We start from the raw sequence: 14,370 nt of genomic DNA, 5'->3' as shown, positions 1-14,370 counted from the left end.
GGCTTGTTTTCTAGATTGAAAAAATCACATCATCAACAAACAGGGATACTTTGACCTTGTCTTTCCCAATTTGGATGCCTTTGATTTCCTTCTCTTGTCTGATTGCTCTGGCTAGGACTTCCTGCACTATGTTCAATAGAAATGGTGACAGTGGGCACCCTTGTCTTGTTCCTGTTCTTAGGGGGAATGCTTTCAATATTTCCTCATTCAGTATGATGTTGGCTGTGGGTCTGTCATATATAGCTTTTATAATTATGAGGTATGCTCTTTCCATGCCTAGTGTGTTGAGAGTTTTTATCATAAAAGGGTGCTAGATTTTGTTGAATGTTTTTTTATTCTTAAATCTGTTTTGTAGTGAATCACATTTATTGATGGCATGTTGAACCATCCTTGCATCTCTGGGATGAAACCCACCTGATCATGGTGAATTATTTTTTTGATGTGTTGTTGAATCTGATTTGCTAGTATTTTATTGAAGATTTTTGCATCTATGTTCATAAGGGATATTGGTCTATAGTTTTCTTTTATTGTTGTGTCCTTTCCTGGCTTTGGTATCAAGGTGATACTGGCTTTGTAGATTGAGTTGGCAAGGGAGGATTCCCTCCTCATTGTTATGCAATAATTTCTGTAGGATAGGTACCAGTTCTTCCTTGTAGGTCTGGTAGAATTTGGCTGTGAATTCATCTGGTCCAGGGCTTTATTTTGTTGAGAGATTTTTTTTTTTTTTCATGACTGCTTCAACCTTGCTGCTCATTATTGCTCTGTTCAAGAATTCTATTTCTTCCTGATTCAGGCTTAGGAGTTTCCAGGAATTTATCCATTTCCTCTAGGTTTTCTAGTTTGTATGCATAGAGGTTTTCATATTTAATAGTATTCATGGATGATGTTTCACAGTTCTGTGGCATTAGTTGTCATGTCTCCTTTTTCATTTCTGATGGAACTTATTTGAGTCCTTTCTTTTCTATTTCTGGTTAATCTGGCTAGTGGTCTATTGTTTTTGTTTATCTTTTCAAAGAACCAACTTTTTATTTCATTGATTCCTTGTAATTATTTTTGGTTTCCATTTCATTTAGTTCTGTTCTAATCTTTGTCATTTCTTTTCATCTGCTGGCTTTGGGTTTGGTTTGTTCTTTTTTTGATTCATTGAGATGGGACATTAGGTTGTTAATTTGTGATCCTTCTGTCATTTTGATGTAGCATTAAGGCTATGAACTTTCCCCTTAGATCTGCTTTTGTTGTAGCCCATAGAGTTGGAAAGCTTGAGTCCCCTTTATCCTTCAGTTTGAGGAATCTTTTGATTTCTACCTTAATTTCATCATTGACCCAAAGACTGTTCAGCAGCACATTGTTTAACTTCCATGACTTTGTGTTGATTTGAATGTTTCTCTTAGAATTGATTTGTAGTTTTATTCTACTGTGGTATGAGAAGATATATGGTATGATTTCGATTTTTTTAAATTTGCTGAGACTTGTTTTGTGGCCTAAGATATGATCAATATTGGAAAATGTCCCATGTGCTGATGAAAGAATGTATATTCAGTAGTTTTTGGATAGAATGTTCTGTATATGTCTTTTAGGTCCATTTGTTACAGAGTCCCATTTAAGTCCACTGTATCTTTATTCATTTTCTGCTTCCATGATATATCTACTTCTGTCAGGGGAGTGTTGAAGTCCCCAATAATTAAGATGATACTGTTTATTTCTTTGCTTAGATCTAGAAGAATTTACTTTATAAATCTTGGGGCTCCTGTGCTAGATGCATGTATATTTAGCATTGTTATAATATATCTTCTTGCTGAATTGCTCTCTTACCATTATATAATGACCATCTTTGTCTTTTTTTTTTTTACCATTGTTGATTTAAAGGCTATTTTATCTGATATGAGAATGGCTACACCTGCTCGTTTTTGGTGTCCATTTGTGTAATATATTTTCCATCTCTTTACCTTGAGTCTGTGTGAGTCCTTGCCAGTTAGATGGGTTTCTTGGGGAGAGCAAATAATTGGGTTGTGTTTTTTGAGCCAGTCTATGTCTTTCAAAGTGTAGCATTCAGATTGTTCACATTCAGTGCTAATATTGATATGTGGGGTGCTTTTCTGTTCATCATTTCCGATGATATCTTACCGTTTTGTTTTCCCTCTTCTGCTATTGTTTTATAAGAGCCATGAGCTTTAACTTGTGCATGTTTTTACACTGGTGGGTACCTATTGTGCTGTCCCGTGTATAATGCATTTTTGAGCATTTCTAGTAGGGCAGGTCTAGTAGCGACAAATTTCCTTACTGTTTCCTTGTCTGGAAAAGTCTTTTATTTCTTCATCATTTATGAAACTTAGTTTTACAGGATACTATTCTTGGCTGGCCATTGTTCTGTTTAAAAATAGGGCCCCAATCCCTTCTGGCTTGTAAGGTCTGTGGAGAAGTCTGATGTTAGCCTGATGGGTTTTCCTTTGTAGGTTAGTTTTTGCTTTCATCTTGCAGCTTGTAGAATTTTCTCCTGCATTTTAAATTTGTCCAGGTTGATGACTATGTGTTTTACAGATGTCCTATTTGCTATGAATCTTCCCAGTGTTCGATGATCATCTTGTATCTAGATATCTGAATCTCTGGTGTTACCAGGGAAGTTCTCAATAATTCCCTTGAATAGCTTTTCCAAGCTTTTTGCTTTTTTTTCTCCTCCCTCCAGTATACCTGTAATTCTTACATTGGCTCACTTCACATAGTTCCATATTTCTCTGAGTGACTGTTCACTCTTCTTTATTCTTTTGGAAGCCTTATGTTCAAGCTTTGAGATAATTTTGTCAGCTTGGTCTAGCCTATTATTAATGTTTTCTGCTGCATTTTGTGACTCCCTAGATGACTCTTTCATTTCTTGAAGTTCTATTATATCCTTCCTTATGTTGTCTATCTCTTTAGTGAATTTTACACTTTTTATATTCATGTCTTGAATTTTTTTTTTTTTTTTTTTTTTGGCTTGTGTTGGTTTTCAACTTTCTCTTCAGTCTCATTCATCTTATTTGCCTTCCATATTCTGAATTCCTTTTCTGACATTTTGACAATTTCCTCTTGGTTGGGGTCCATTGCTCTGGATGTATTGTGATCCTCTGAGGGTGCTGCACTGGCTTGTTTTTTCATGTTGCCAGAATTCTTTTGCTAGTTTCTTCTCATCTGAAACCTCTTTTCTCAGCTCACACAGATACATTTGAGGTATACTTACTCTCCTTTGTTGAAAACTCTCCTACTTAGTAAGAAAAGAAGAGGTCCATAAATAGTGCTTTTGTGTCCTACTCTGGAGGATTGACTGGGTGGGAGAAGGGTAGATGAGAGCCTGTAATGCAGTTGTTCTCCTGTGTCATCCTATTCCCCTGTGGTTGTCACAGTCCAAGCTGGTGCTGGGGGATATTCATACAGAGTAGTGGGTTGGTCCCCATGCTGCTTTTGGAAGCTCCAGTAGGGGGCTGGGCAAGTCCCTTTGCAGGGAGGTGGGTGGCATGGGAGTTTGCTCTGCTTGGGCCTCCCCATAGCAGTGGCTATGATAGCTGGGTGAGACTATTCAGGTGGTGGCCCCAGATGTCAGGGCTGTGGGCATTTGTTCTTCTCATTTCCAGGGGCTGTGGCAGCATTGGTGAGGCAGGAGGTGGCTTCTGGTGAGCGAATCTGCAGCAATGTTTGGGGGACAGTGCCACAGCATCTATGCAGCATATAGTGCTATTGGGGTTGCCAATGTGCATGAGGTACTGTGCCACCAAGCTTGTGGCACACAGGTCCACTGGAGTGCACATGGCATGCGGCCGTGGCAACTGGGCGAGTCACGGGAACTTGGCAGCTGGTGGGGTGAGTCATGGGACCTTGGCAGATGTCTGGGGGCATCATGGAGCCGCAGCCAGCAGCAGGATAGGTCTGGGACCTTGCAGGTGCCTTGGTGCATTGCAGGATGTTGTTGAGTGCCTGGGCACATCACGGGCCTGCAGCCAGTGTCAGGGCGGGTCACAGGACCTTAGCAGTCGCCTACATGGGTCATGGGACCTTGGCTGGCACCTAGGTGTGTCATGGAACCTTGGCTGACACCTGGTTGGGTCACAAATTCTTGGTGGGCACTTGGGCCCTTGGCAGGTACCTGGACACGTTGAGGGACCACATCTGGCAGCAGGGTAGGTTGCAGGACATCGGTGGGTGCATAGCATACTATGGTACTACAGCTGGAGGTAGGTAGGGTTATGGGACCTTGGCTGGTGCCTGGGTATGTTGCAGGACCTTGTTGGGTGCCTGCACAGGTTATGGGACCTTGGTGGGTACCAGGGACCATAGTGGTGGCACTATCATTATGGCGAGATGGTGGTGGCACATGCTGAGGGCCAGTGGATGTCTGCTCTGCTTAGATCCCTGGGAAGCGATTGGGAGGCAGTTGGTGGAGGGAGCTTGGGGAGCATGCATGGCACCAAGTCACAATGCACGTGACAGTGCCCACCTTTCCCATTCCCTGCCCAGCCTGGCAGGGGCAATGGGGAGGTAGCTACTGTGGAGCTAACCCCTTTGCAGACCGGGTACTCTAGGGTTCAGAATGCAGAATGGTGTCTGTTGCAACAACCTGGGCTCAGAAGCTGCAGGATGCCACTGTGCCCACTCTCTGGTACAATGCTGTTGCACATTCTCCAAGGGGTTCCCTGATCAGTTCAGAGGCCTGCTGTGGTGGAGGAGCCCCCTCACAGCTTGCATTACAGTGTCCACTGGGGGAGTGTGGAGTCCTGCTTATCTCTCCCCTGACCACTTCCCATGTATGGATGCTTCCCCCAGGTACCTTCTGATCTTGCTAAGCAGATCACCTTGCCTCTCTCTCCCCTACTCTGGGTGTCTGCAGTCATTTCTCTAATGATTCATAGTGCTCTCTCCCAGACGGCCCACAACCTCTAACCACAACCTTTGATCCTCTCCTTGAGAGTGGCGAGTGCAGGTTGCTTCTACTCTGCCATCTTGGCCCCCACCAATTATTATTATTATTGTTATAGCTATTATTTTTAAAGACAGGGTCTTGCTGTGTTGCCCAGGCTGGAGTGCAGTGGTTATTCACAGGCGTGATCACAGCACACTGCAGCCTGGAATTCCTGGGCTCAGGTGATCCTCCTGCCTCAGCCTCGTACGTAGCTGGGACTACAGGTATGCACCACCACATCTGGCTTACTCTCTATTATTATAAGCATATTTCCATAAACTAGAAGGGGATGAAGGAAAAGATTATAAACTAAAACAGAGCTTGGTCTCCAACTAGTTTTAATATCAAAAGTTTCAGACTGGTATAGTGGTCCTATTTAATGGCAAAGGCTATCTCTCTACACTATATATAGAAAAAAAAACCCCAAGCTTCTGAAATTATTCTTAGTTTTAGGGATTCAGGAACAACTGGGCTTGGCTTTTCAATAGTTTATTTATTTGGCTTGTTCCATTTCTTGAGATTTCAAGAGCTATTACTAAAAGTCTAAGCCTTTCACTTCATCTCTACATACTTCAGAACTTTATCCTGGAATGGTGACCAACTTTGTACAGATTTGAAGTGGCTTTTCTCTTCACCAGAATGCTATGTTTGAAAACATATATAGGACTGCATCTCAATATTTAAAATACAATCTCCTCCTTTAATGCTTTCTTCTTCTAACTTTCAAGTACCTATAGCAACCATTTTCCCCATTCTCTACAAGCCAAGAAAATTTTGTTGAGTTTCAGTTTCTACAATTTTCATTATGAAAAAAATAGAAATAGTCAAAATAATACATCACCCTGGGAAATAAGCCTGCCTCTCCTATCTCCTTTTGAGAGCTACCAGTATACTGGAAAAATGTTATTTGTTTAAGAAGAGTGAGGTACAGGATACCAAGAAATGTTAGCAGAAACTGCTAGCAGAGTAGTCTTTGGCTTTACTATCATTCTAGAGTTGGATCTAACCTAACAGATGGATTTGAGGGTCATAATCTAGTCTTCAGTATCAACTTCACTGTTGACACAGGACTCAAGGCAGGGGCTCAGGTATATTGAGAAAATGACTTAACATATGCTGTATAACATCTGCCTATACCATTCTGGGCATCAGTCATTGCATTTTTAAATCTTCATGGGATAAGTACAATAGTAAAAAACTTTTATGGTTGTGAGATTTTTTAAAAATTTAAATCAATATTATAGTTTTAAATTATTTTTTAAACCCAGTTTTTTGGCACTTCTAACTGAGCTTGTAAATACACTAAATGGAAATTCAAGTATACTTTTAGTGCTATTTAAACATATACAGCTAAAATAATAGCAAGTAGTTACTGAATGTTAAACTTAAAAATCAGAAAAGTAATAAAATGATATAATCTGAAGCTTTAGTAGTAGTTAAGCTTTCCAACCAGGATGAATTAGTTAAACAAAATGAGGGGAACTCAGCCAATACTGGAATGTTGGAAGACTTGTGGCATACAGAAGCCCTCTGCAAATTTATGTGCGGATGAAAAAAGTACATCTGAGAAACAGATGAAAAATTGAGATTTTACTATTCTGAAAAACTTACAGAATAATTTCATTTATAAACTGTTGTGAGAAAATCAGGTTGATTATTATATTTATCTCTAAGTATATAATATGACATGTCCATATAAAAGCAAATTCAGTTTCTTCATTATTTCTATTCATAGTCTTAAAAGTTCTGATAAATGGGACTTTTAAAGTAAGGACTATAGAGCACTTTAACAACAGATACCGTTGTTTTACAAATGGATAAATTAAGAATTGAATTAATGTTATATAGCAAAGAGTTTAAAAACAGAATCTCAGATTACTTGGCTTCATTCTGTAGATCATGCTTTCTCTTAATTACCTTCACCCTGAGAGATGATTCACACAGGTTCTCAAGTGAACATATGCGACATCAACCTGGGAAGTGATCCATAAAGTTGCTTCTGAACTGTAATCTCCCACTCACAGAGAGCAGGACTCGTGCCAAGCTGCCAAGAGCACTGATGACTTTAACAGGAATTAATCCTCTTAATACATTGGTGTTTTAGGACATACTTGTACAACTAAGGTTCATAAAAGGAATTAAAACAAACACTGTAAGAAATGAGAACATGGAATCTATGTCAGATTATATCTGTTGACTGGGTGCCATAGAGACCTTCATAGAACATAAAGTGCATTTTAAGATCACCTTTGACTATATTATCTTAGTAAGACTAAATTTAATCTCGCTAAAAGACAAAATAAATATGATTCTTTTCAAATATAATATAGTAGGTAATAAACTGATGCATCTGAAGTCATTTTAAATACTAATACAATGACTGCACATCCAAACTTTGTAGAGACATTCTCTATCTCTAAAAGACCGTAGGATTACTCTCAATTTACGTACTTTTAAAGTTAGTCAAGCTCCATGGTATAAAAAATCTTGCTCTTTTCATCACTTCCTTAAGAATAATCAGTGCTATCATTCACTGAGAGCTGGCTTGCCAAGTGCCAGCAGGAGAAAGCCACTGATATTATATGCCTACCCCCACTCCCACTTTTTACACACAAAGAAACATCACTGCTAGCAAGATCTTAGAATGAGGATTTGAATCCAGGTCCATCTAATTTTAAATCACTATATCAAAATTCAATTTTAAAAAGTGAACTTAATGAAATCCTTACTGGCTTTTTCTTAATTTAACTGCTTTATCTTAATCCAAAGGATGCAATTTATGAAAAACAAAGAACTAATCATCTCTATAATCCTTTCCCTACATTTTCTCAAAGCAATTTTAATGGTTCTAACTCTCCCACCTCACCATGACCAAAAGAGCCATCTTTAAAAGAGCCTGCTATGGAAAAGGATTCAGAGCAAAGATCCTACTCCCCCTTATCATACATGGTACACTACAGGGAAGCAAAGATCTGATGAATTAAGAAAATTGAATAATATTTAAATTATATCATCAACAAATATCTAAACTTCATTTATACTAAAACTTCAGCTTCATATAGCCATTCTCCAGAGCAGTGGTCTATGAGGTGTGTGTGTGTATATGTGTGTGGGTATGTGTGTATATATATATATTTTTTTCTAGAAAATCTGAATCCCTTTCTCAATATATTTTTACTTAATAGGTTAGCTATATGCACTACTGTCAACCTGTATTTTAAATATTTTTATAAGTAAAATAAATATAAACAGGTAGTCTAATATGTTCCCTCACCTACTGGATTATAATATACTCCTCACTTTGGAGACCACGGATCTAAGGATGAAGAATTTTTCCAGCTTCTACTTTTTCAAGGATTGCCTCAAGACCCAACTCCAGAGTGGCTTAAAAGGCTTTTTTTCTAACACTCAGGTGAGCCAATGGAATATCCAATCTGAGAATCCAAAAGAGTTTTTGGGATAAGTCTGAAAAGTTTTATTTTCTTTAAATTTTCTTTAAATTTACACTTAGACCCATTCTTCTTTAACTTTATGATTTTTTGTTTTTAGGACAGATCCCTTTCTACTTAAAGCTTTCTACTTTAATGCTAAAATAAATGCCACATAGATTTGAGGCAGCCTGTGAGAAGAAGAGAAAGGCAGAACATAAGTATAACCAATAGTTAATATTTATTACATATTACCATACACGAAGCAGTATGTTAAGCATTTCATATGTAATATGTCATCCAATTCTCAGAAAACCCAACAGAGGCTTGGAAGCAATTAGGTAATTTCCACAAAATTGTACAGGTAGCAACAGGAAGAATGAGAATTAAAACCCAGGTTTACCTGATGATAAGTTCTTAACCACTAAGTTTAACCTGCAACTAAACCTGACTATGTATGATTTTTCCATGAAAAGATTATAGTAATAATAACTAACATCTATTTACTATGTGTTAGTATTAACTTATTTATTCTTGAAAACTATACTCTAAATAGGAGCTCTTATTCTGATTTATAAATGAGGAAACCAAAGGACTAAAAAGTTAAATACTTATCCAAAGTCACATGAAAGGCCAAAAGTGATTTAAACCTACGCAGTCTATCTCTAGAGCCCAAACTGTCACCCACTAAAGTAATCTGGTTTTCTGTAACAATTTTTGTCTCCTCAAAATTTAGAAGACACACTTACCATGGTATACCATCACATTACAAAATGAGATTATAAATATGAAAGATTGCACACACATACACATACATACATAGGTGGTATTATTGGCCCTGTAGTTCCAGATTATTTGGTATTTAAGTAAAACTATCTCTAAATTATACCCCAGACTTTCATATTTCAGAGGCAAAATTTAATATGTTTTCTATAAATTTGACAATTTTCCTTCTAGGGAATTCAAAGTAGTTCTTCAATAAATAACAATTTTATAATGCAGAATGAAATATCATTACATCCACTTTGTGTGTTTAAAAAAACTGACTCATAGAAAAATTAAATGTCAGGATACAATTCAAAGAGTAAGTGGTAGCACCAGGAATACAATACCATGTCCTAAGATTAGTGGTATATTATACTTCAAAGTTTAAGTCCAATTCAGTAGACATTTATGGGCAGAAACTATACAGGATACATAGCAGACAATGTTGGGTTTGGAAAAATGTATAAAAATCATTCTTAAATAGTTTATATTCCGGCAGAAAAGAAAAAGACAGGTGCATGAAGAACCATAAGGGAAGGATGAGGTAAGTACTAATAAAAACTAGAAGAGATTTACAAAGAAACCAAAAGAGAGAAAAATTATTCCCAGGTGAAATAATAGGGGAAAGATTCAAAAGGACCAGGTATTTGTATTGGACCTTAAGAATAGTTAAAACATCCTTGCTAGCCTAGGCCTGATGAAAGAAGAACAAAAATATTTAAAAATTAAAAAAAAAAGATTTTTTAAAAAAATAAAATATTATTAAAAAAAAAAGAATAGTTAAAACATTCACACGCAAGGGTATAGATAGAGAAGTGTGCATTTCAAACGGAAGTACCATCATAAGCAAAGAAATAGCTTTCCCAAAGTTTCAGAGATTTTTGCACCACAGCATACATAAGGAGGGCAGTGAAGTCTAAGATTATAAAGGCAGACTCAAGGCACATTGTAGAGGGCGTTTTCAGCAAGCTAAGGTGTTGGGAGTTTTCTTCTAAATCAAAGAAAACAAAGAAATTACATAATAGATTGTGAGCTTCAGGGAAATTGCTCTAGTAACATTTTGAAAAGATTGACTAAGGCAGAGAGTAATTAACTGGGTGAGTGCTTATTGAACAATATTGTGCATAGGGTATATAAAACCACTGGATACTGATAGAAGTCTTTCTTAAAAGCCAATTTTACTAGAAGATTTGTAAAGTTAAAAACATTATAGCGTTATGTGTTCTTTAAAAGGTTGTGACACCTGCATCAGAATCACACTTCTCCACGACATCCACAAACAGTATGGAATAATAATAATAGGAAAAACTCATATGATGACAAATCATTAGGATGGTGCTCTAAAGTAGGACCATCCTACTACTCCTCTCTACTTAGTAACTAGCTCCCTGCCCTTCCTGGCTGTTGAGAGTTCTAAGGTGGAAATGTTTGAGAAGCACTGTATAAGGTTTGTGATATCGTAAGTGGGAAGGTCTAAAATACAGCAATTATAGAAAACTGGGAAAGGGGAGATGGACAGGATAGATGTTAGGGGTAAGGCAAAGATAGTCATTCTTTCCTCATCTTTCTGCCAAGGCTTTATAAGCTCCCACAGAACACTGCACACTGCTGGCTCAACACTTACCACATTATATTATAATGGCCTGGTTTCCTATTTGTGTATAATTCACCTCAACACATACCATCTCAGGGATGGTCTTGGGTTATAGTTGTATTCCTAGTAATCTGCACAGTTTCTGGCATCTAGTAAGTATTTAGCAAATGTCTGTTGACTAAATGATTATAGCAGCAAATAGATGAAATGATAATTTTTCATATTTCCCTTTCACTGAGGGAAAGACTTAATCTGTCCATTCCACTTGAGGATCTCACTCCTTTATCAAGGATTTAATTAGAGCAGAAGTGATAATGTGCTCAGAGCCTACATGAGATGCACTGTAGCCAAACTGCAGGATCCCCCAACTCCAAAAATTTCAGAAGGGTGCTCAGAAGTAGCCTCTGGTTTGTCCTTCTAGTATCTCTAAACGCCTCTGTGAACACCACTGAGTTGGGTAGCATGCGTGCACTAATGCTGTGTACAAAGCAGCAGCACATGCACAGAAGTTGGGAGAGTTACCCTGTGTAAAGTAGTGGAAGGACACCAAAGGCAGCCCCTGCTATGTTGATGAGACTTGCTCTAGACTTAGGAGCCAAGAAGTTAATGCTGTTTCACTTGAATGTGAATATAAATTTCATATTTATATGTTTATATTTATATTTATATTTATGTGTTTATGTTAAAATATTTAGTCTAGAGGTACTGGTTTCAAAGTACCTCTCTTAATGAAATAATGGGAAACCACTTATAAACCCAATATATCAGTATCTCCAGATAAGATTATAATGTTCAAAATTCCTTCCTAGGGTCACAATAGTTATATAAAATAATTTTACTTTCAATAAAATCTTTACCACAACACATAAAAATATACAGTCAAAACTATGTCTCAACAATAAGTGTAATAAATATTTAAAAATAGAAAATTTTAAATGAGATTTAATTAAAAATATAATTAAGATTTGAAAAAAATGTGACTTTTCAAGTAAATTTTATCATGACAGATTCTGAAAATGAGACAACACTAAGAAATAATCTTGCTTCTTCCCTTGCTTCCCTACTTATTTCCTTTCTTGAAAAATTAAAAAACAAAACAAAACTTACTAAGCAGCTACTTTCTGCCTGTGAGGCATAAAAGAGAGCCCAGATCCTACCTACATAGAGTTCAAAGTATCAATAAAGGGAGTAAGCAAAGACATAGACCTACGCTAGGTGCTATGGTCTGGGTACGATTTGTTTGCCCCCACCAAATCCCATGTTGCAATTTGATCTCCAGTGTGGCAGCGTTGGGAGGTGGGGCCGAGTGGGAGGTGTTTGGGTCATGAGGGTGGATCCCTCACGAATGGCTTGGTGCCATTCTTGTGGTAGGGAGACTACATTGGTTCTCAGCGAAATGGATTAGTACACCCCCCCACCACCACGCCCAGAGTGGTGTTATACAGGGACCAAAAGCCACTCAGGTTTGGTCCCTCTTTGCATGTGCCTGCTTTCCCCTTTGAACTCTGCTATGTTTTGATGCAGCACAAAAGCTCTCACCAGAAGCCAACCAGATGCCGGCATCATGCTTCCTCTACAGCCTGCAGAACTGTGACCTAAATAAACCTCTTCTCTTTACAAATTATCCAGCCTTAAGTATTCCTTTATAGCAATGCAAAACAAACTACTACACTAGGTGATATTTTTGATGACAGTAGAGCAAATAGCCAAAGTTACAAGTAACCTGTAAAAATAAACAAATTAAGACTATGTATGGCTGTCCCATTCAGTCTACTAGCCCTATTAAGAAAGCTATTTTTAGAAGTTTACTAACTGGAACTATTTCTTTCCCAGGGTATAGTACTTAAAATGAGAAATAAACAAAAATAAAAATATTTTCTTTGTATGTCATTGTAAAAACTCAGCATATTAGTACTTTAAAAAGTAAAAAATGATTCTATATTTCATGATAGAATATTAAAAATACTATCAGGAAATAGTACTCAGCAATAAAAAATGGTAAATACATGGTAGGCTTACAATAAAATACTATGTAATCATTATGTTATCAAAAAATATTTAGCGGCATGGGAAAATGTTCATAATGAAGTGTTAAAGTGAAATTAACAACCAGGTTATAAGCAGAACATAGCATATAAAAAATAAACAGGGCTGATTAGAGAGAATTGTAACCCTACTGCCTCATTAAAAATGAAGAGCCTTTCCTGTGGTTTAGGAAAAATAAACATACATCTATGTTTCCTGGGTGAGACCTATGGCTCATAAACTCTGGTTTTGCATATTTTCATTCTGAACAATCAGCACTTCTTGGGGAAGAGAATGAAACCTTCCCATTTCATCCACCCACAGCTCCTCCCAGAAATGTGAAACTAAACTCAATACATATATGTTTTCTCCAATATCTGAATTCGTATTATCCAAATGAATTTTATTAGCTATCTTCTAACAAAAATAGAGCTGCCAACATTTCTCCTTTTTATTTTCTCTTCTTTTTTTAGTTGCCAATGTTCTGTAAATGGAAACCTCTCCTTAAACTAGAGGCCAGTTAAAATGCTGTTTGCAGGAAAGCCTTCAGCCATAGTGCATCCCTTTGTAAGCACCTAAGGACCCATACTGTGGAGAAATTCTATAGATGTAAAGAATGTGGGAAAACCTTCAGCAAAAGGTCTGGCCTGTTTATACATCAGAAAGTCCATGCTCAAGACAATCCCCATAAATATCATCCAGGTAGGAAATCTTCCAGTTGTAATACTTCCCTTCCTGGCTGTCGAAGAATTCATTCCAGAAAGAAGTCCTACTTGTGTAACGAATGTGGCAATGCCTTCAAATCTAGCTCATCCCTTCGTTACCATCAGCGAATTCACACTGGAGAGAAACCTTTTAAATATAGTGAATGTGGGAGAGCCTTCAGTCAGAGTGCATCTCTTATTCAACATGAAAGAATTCACACTGGAGAAAAGCCCTACAGATGTAATCAGTGTGGAAAAGGCTTTACTTCTATTTCACGACTTAATAGCCACCAAATAATTCATACTGGAGAGAAATTGTATAATTGTAATGAATGTGGTAAAGCCTTAAGTTCCCACTCAACACTTATTATTCATGAAAGAATTCATACTGGAGAGAAACCATGTAAATGTAAAGTGTGTGGGAAAGCCTTCAGACAGAGTTCAGCTCTCATTCAACATGAGAGAATGCATACTGGAGAAAAACCCTATAAATGTAATGAGTGTGGGAAAACATTCAGGTGTAATTCATCCCTTAGTAATCATCAAAGAATTCATACTGGAGAGAAACCATATCGATGTCTGGAATGTGGAATATCTTTTGGCCAAAGTGCAGCTCTTATACAGCATCAGAGGATTCATACAGGAGAAAAACCTTTTAAATGTAACACATGTGGGAAAACTTTTAGACAAAGCTCATCACTTATTGCCCACCAAAGAATTCATACTGGAGAGAAACCCTATGAATGTAATACATGTGGGAAACTCTTTGGCCAGAGGTCATCCCTTACTAATCATTATAAAATCCATATTGAAGAGGACTCCTTGAAAACAGATTTGCATGTGTAAAAGCTTTAAACCAAAGCTTTTCAGAGGATAGATACTTGAGATTGATACACTATAATGAATATTAAAAAAATCCTATTTTAG

The 14,370-nt window shown here is 37.3% G+C and overlaps 2 protein-coding genes across 2 annotated transcripts in view; one reads left to right on the top strand and one right to left on the bottom strand.

Annotated features, from left to right (window-relative positions):
• The window catches only part of RABGAP1L (RAB GTPase activating protein 1 like), a 654,847-nt gene that overhangs the window by 299,890 nt on the left and 340,587 nt on the right, over positions 1 to 14,370 (bottom strand). The gene's annotated exons all lie outside the window — the stretch shown is intronic.
• On the top strand, positions 4,566 to 14,289 carry LOC138389092 (zinc finger protein 354B-like). Its single transcript, XM_069477255.1, has 3 exons — positions 4,566 to 4,791; positions 10,354 to 10,402; positions 13,278 to 14,289. Exons 1-3 carry the CDS (start codon positions 4,566 to 4,568, stop codon positions 14,287 to 14,289), a joined length of 1,287 nt encoding a protein of 428 aa, XP_069333356.1.

The sequence above is a fragment of the Eulemur rufifrons genome, chromosome 8, assembly GCF_041146395.1.
Source record: "Eulemur rufifrons isolate Redbay chromosome 8, OSU_ERuf_1, whole genome shotgun sequence".
Taxonomy (NCBI): domain Eukaryota; kingdom Metazoa; phylum Chordata; class Mammalia; order Primates; family Lemuridae; genus Eulemur; species Eulemur rufifrons.
Note: the sequence above shows the minus strand (reverse complement) of the source record. Positions and strands in the feature narration are given on the sequence as shown.

Coding starts and splice junctions, on each gene's coding strand:
- LOC138389092 (XM_069477255.1), top strand. CDS start 4,566: ATGGTGTCTGTTGCAACAACCTGGGCTCAGAAGCTGCAGGATGCCACT. Junction 4,792..10,353: donor TGTATGGATGCTTCCCCCAG/GTACCTTCTGAT, acceptor GTTCTTTAAAAG/GTTGTGACACCTGCATCAGA. Junction 10,403..13,277: donor CTCCACGACATCCACAAACA/GTATGGAATAAT, acceptor TGCTGTTTGCAG/GAAAGCCTTCAGCCATAGTG.